Raw genomic sequence first — 2,388 nt, 5'->3', positions numbered from 1 at the left:
GAAATTTGCAAAAATGCAAACTAAACAAAACGTAATTCCATCTTAAAACTGTAGACTTTTCATTATTATTTTATTTCTTAGTTGAAACAAATTTTGGATTAACATCACCACTCCAAACATTGAAGATAAACAAGCACATGCATTCAAAAAAATCTGCTTGTTGTAGCCAAAAATAAGCCTCCGCAAGATTAATTTTTCAAAAAATTTATGGAAATAATTATTTTAATGTTACCACAACAATACTATGAGAGATTAAAATAAAAATGAAACAAAAAAGGGCTGGCATTTTTAAAACTAACAGTAGCAGATCAACTACAAAAGAGGGACTACAAAGAAAGCAATTTGACCTAATCAGATATATAAACCACATCACTGATTTACAGAACCAACTCCAGCATCTTAAAAGAAGAAATAACGATAGTATTATAACTATGTCATTCCTCTTCTGCCGAACCAGGTTTGGATGAACCACCAACCTTCTTTGGGAGGAGAAGGTTATGGATGTTGGGCATTACTCCACCATTGGCAATAGTTACTGTCCCAAGCAACTTGGACAACTCCTCATCGTTCCTCACAGCCAGTTGGATGTGCCTTGGAACAATTCTTGTTTTTTTGTTATCCCTTGCTGCGTTGCCTGCCAATTCCAGGACCTGGACAGATGTCGACAAACATGATTCATAAAAACCTTGCAATATGCAAGATAATTGAACGATTAAGCTATTATCCCGAACACGACAATAGGTGAATTGAAGGATTTTAAGAAAACAGACAAACAAACAAACCTAGACACGAAAAACCAGTAAAGTATCAACCATGTGAATTTCAAAATCGAAGATAACTTAGGTCAAAACCCTAAATTACTTAATAAAAAAACGTACAAAAATATGACTTCCTAACACAATTCATAAGACTTTAAATCAGCAAAAATATACTTGATGCACCATAAAATCGGTACCGAAAGATCAATAACACCGATGCCAAGGTACCATACGTCTAACCGTGCGATTTAAGCCAGCAACTCCGTTCAAAAGGCGGAAACCAACATCAACCCAAAGACCTAGCAAAACGTAACAGACAAAAGTGGCAGAGAAAATTCAAACCTCGGCTGCAAGGTATTCGAGGACAGCGGCGAGGTAGACTGGAGCACCAGCGCCAACGCGCTCTGCGTACTTGCCAGCCTTGAGAAAACGAGCAATACGACCAACGGGAAACTGAAGCCCTGCCTTGCTGCTCCTCGATGTAGCTTTCTTTGAAGCTCCTGATCCGATGGCTTTCCCTCTTCCGGCCATTGCCAACCAATTACTAGGCTTCCCAACAGATCCTCCTAAAAGAAATCGGGAATACTTACTGTTCCGAGCCCCGCCATCATATTATTATTTATAGAGTTCAGTTCAGCAGTGACCAATCATAGGGGAGCACACGGATTATCATCTGTTGCCGTTGGTTGCAGTCGAGCTGGACGGTGCGATTTAGCAGTGCAAAGAGGAATCCGAGACCGGAACGTCTCTAGCCTCTATTTTGTTGAGTAAGTACTTTTACAGGATTGCCCTTCGTTTACGATTTCGGGCAATAAAGGCTCAATGGGTTCACCGCATCAAAATTTTATTTAAGAAATTATTTTTAAATTATTTTAAAAAAAATTATAATGAAAAAATTACCTTTTATAATCAGATTATATACCTTTTTAATAAAATACATTTATAATTTTGAGGCACCTTTATAACAATTTATTTTCTCATCATAATTTTACCATTATATTTAGTGTAAAGTGAAGTAAATACATGAATTTTTATCATGTTGTTTGGTATTTAATAAATTCAAAATAAAAGAAAAATTCAGGTGAATCATAAAATCTAATAATAGACAAAAAGCTTTGTGAAAGAACTCGTCCAAAATCAAGCGGAAAACTAATTTACAGTAGGCTCTTCTTCCTCGTTCATTTCAAGTGAAACTACATTCACAGAGTACGTGAACCAATTATAAGTTTTAAACTCTCTATTTCACGTAAATCCTTGCTTACCATTTCTTCCTTCATGGTGACCAAAACCCTTCCGATACAGCTAGTTGTGAAGGCATCGAATGTAACTTTCTTCTTTCCCGTGTTTCTCCTCCTTTGAACGCTCATCTTTTTTCTTCTTTGATTCCACTCGCACTCGAAACCATTAAGGAAGTTAACCCTCTTATTTCTTATCTTTCTCCTCCTCTATACTCCTATCCTTCTCCTTTGGCCCCACTCCTACCCAAAACCATGGTGGAGTACGTGGACCTCCTCCTCTAAATCCTACAAATCCATTTTCCACAGGGATTACTAAATCTTGGATTTGGAAAATTGAGATTTTAGAGCTCGTAGGATTTAAGGTTGTCTTTTTTCTCGATCTTTTTTTTTTT

At 36.9% G+C, this 2,388-nt stretch overlaps 1 protein-coding gene across 1 annotated transcript; it reads right to left on the bottom strand.

The window, feature by feature from the left end:
- Window positions 1-258: 258 nt before the first annotated feature.
- Window positions 259-1,361, bottom strand: LOC110035410 (probable histone H2A.3). The gene is made up of 2 exons (XM_020739642.1): window positions 1,101-1,361; window positions 259-650 (listed from the first exon to the last, which is right to left on the bottom strand). Exons 1-2 carry the CDS (start codon window positions 1,287-1,289, stop codon window positions 435-437), a joined length of 405 nt encoding a protein of 134 aa, XP_020595301.1. The 5' UTR covers window positions 1,290-1,361; the 3' UTR covers window positions 259-434.
- Window positions 1,362-2,388: the final 1,027 nt, after the last annotated feature.

This window comes from Phalaenopsis equestris, unplaced genomic scaffold (genome assembly GCF_001263595.1).
Source record: "Phalaenopsis equestris unplaced genomic scaffold, ASM126359v1 Scaffold197637, whole genome shotgun sequence".
Lineage (NCBI taxonomy): Eukaryota > Viridiplantae > Streptophyta > Magnoliopsida > Asparagales > Orchidaceae > Phalaenopsis > Phalaenopsis equestris.
Note: the sequence above shows the minus strand (reverse complement) of the source record. Positions and strands in the feature narration are given on the sequence as shown.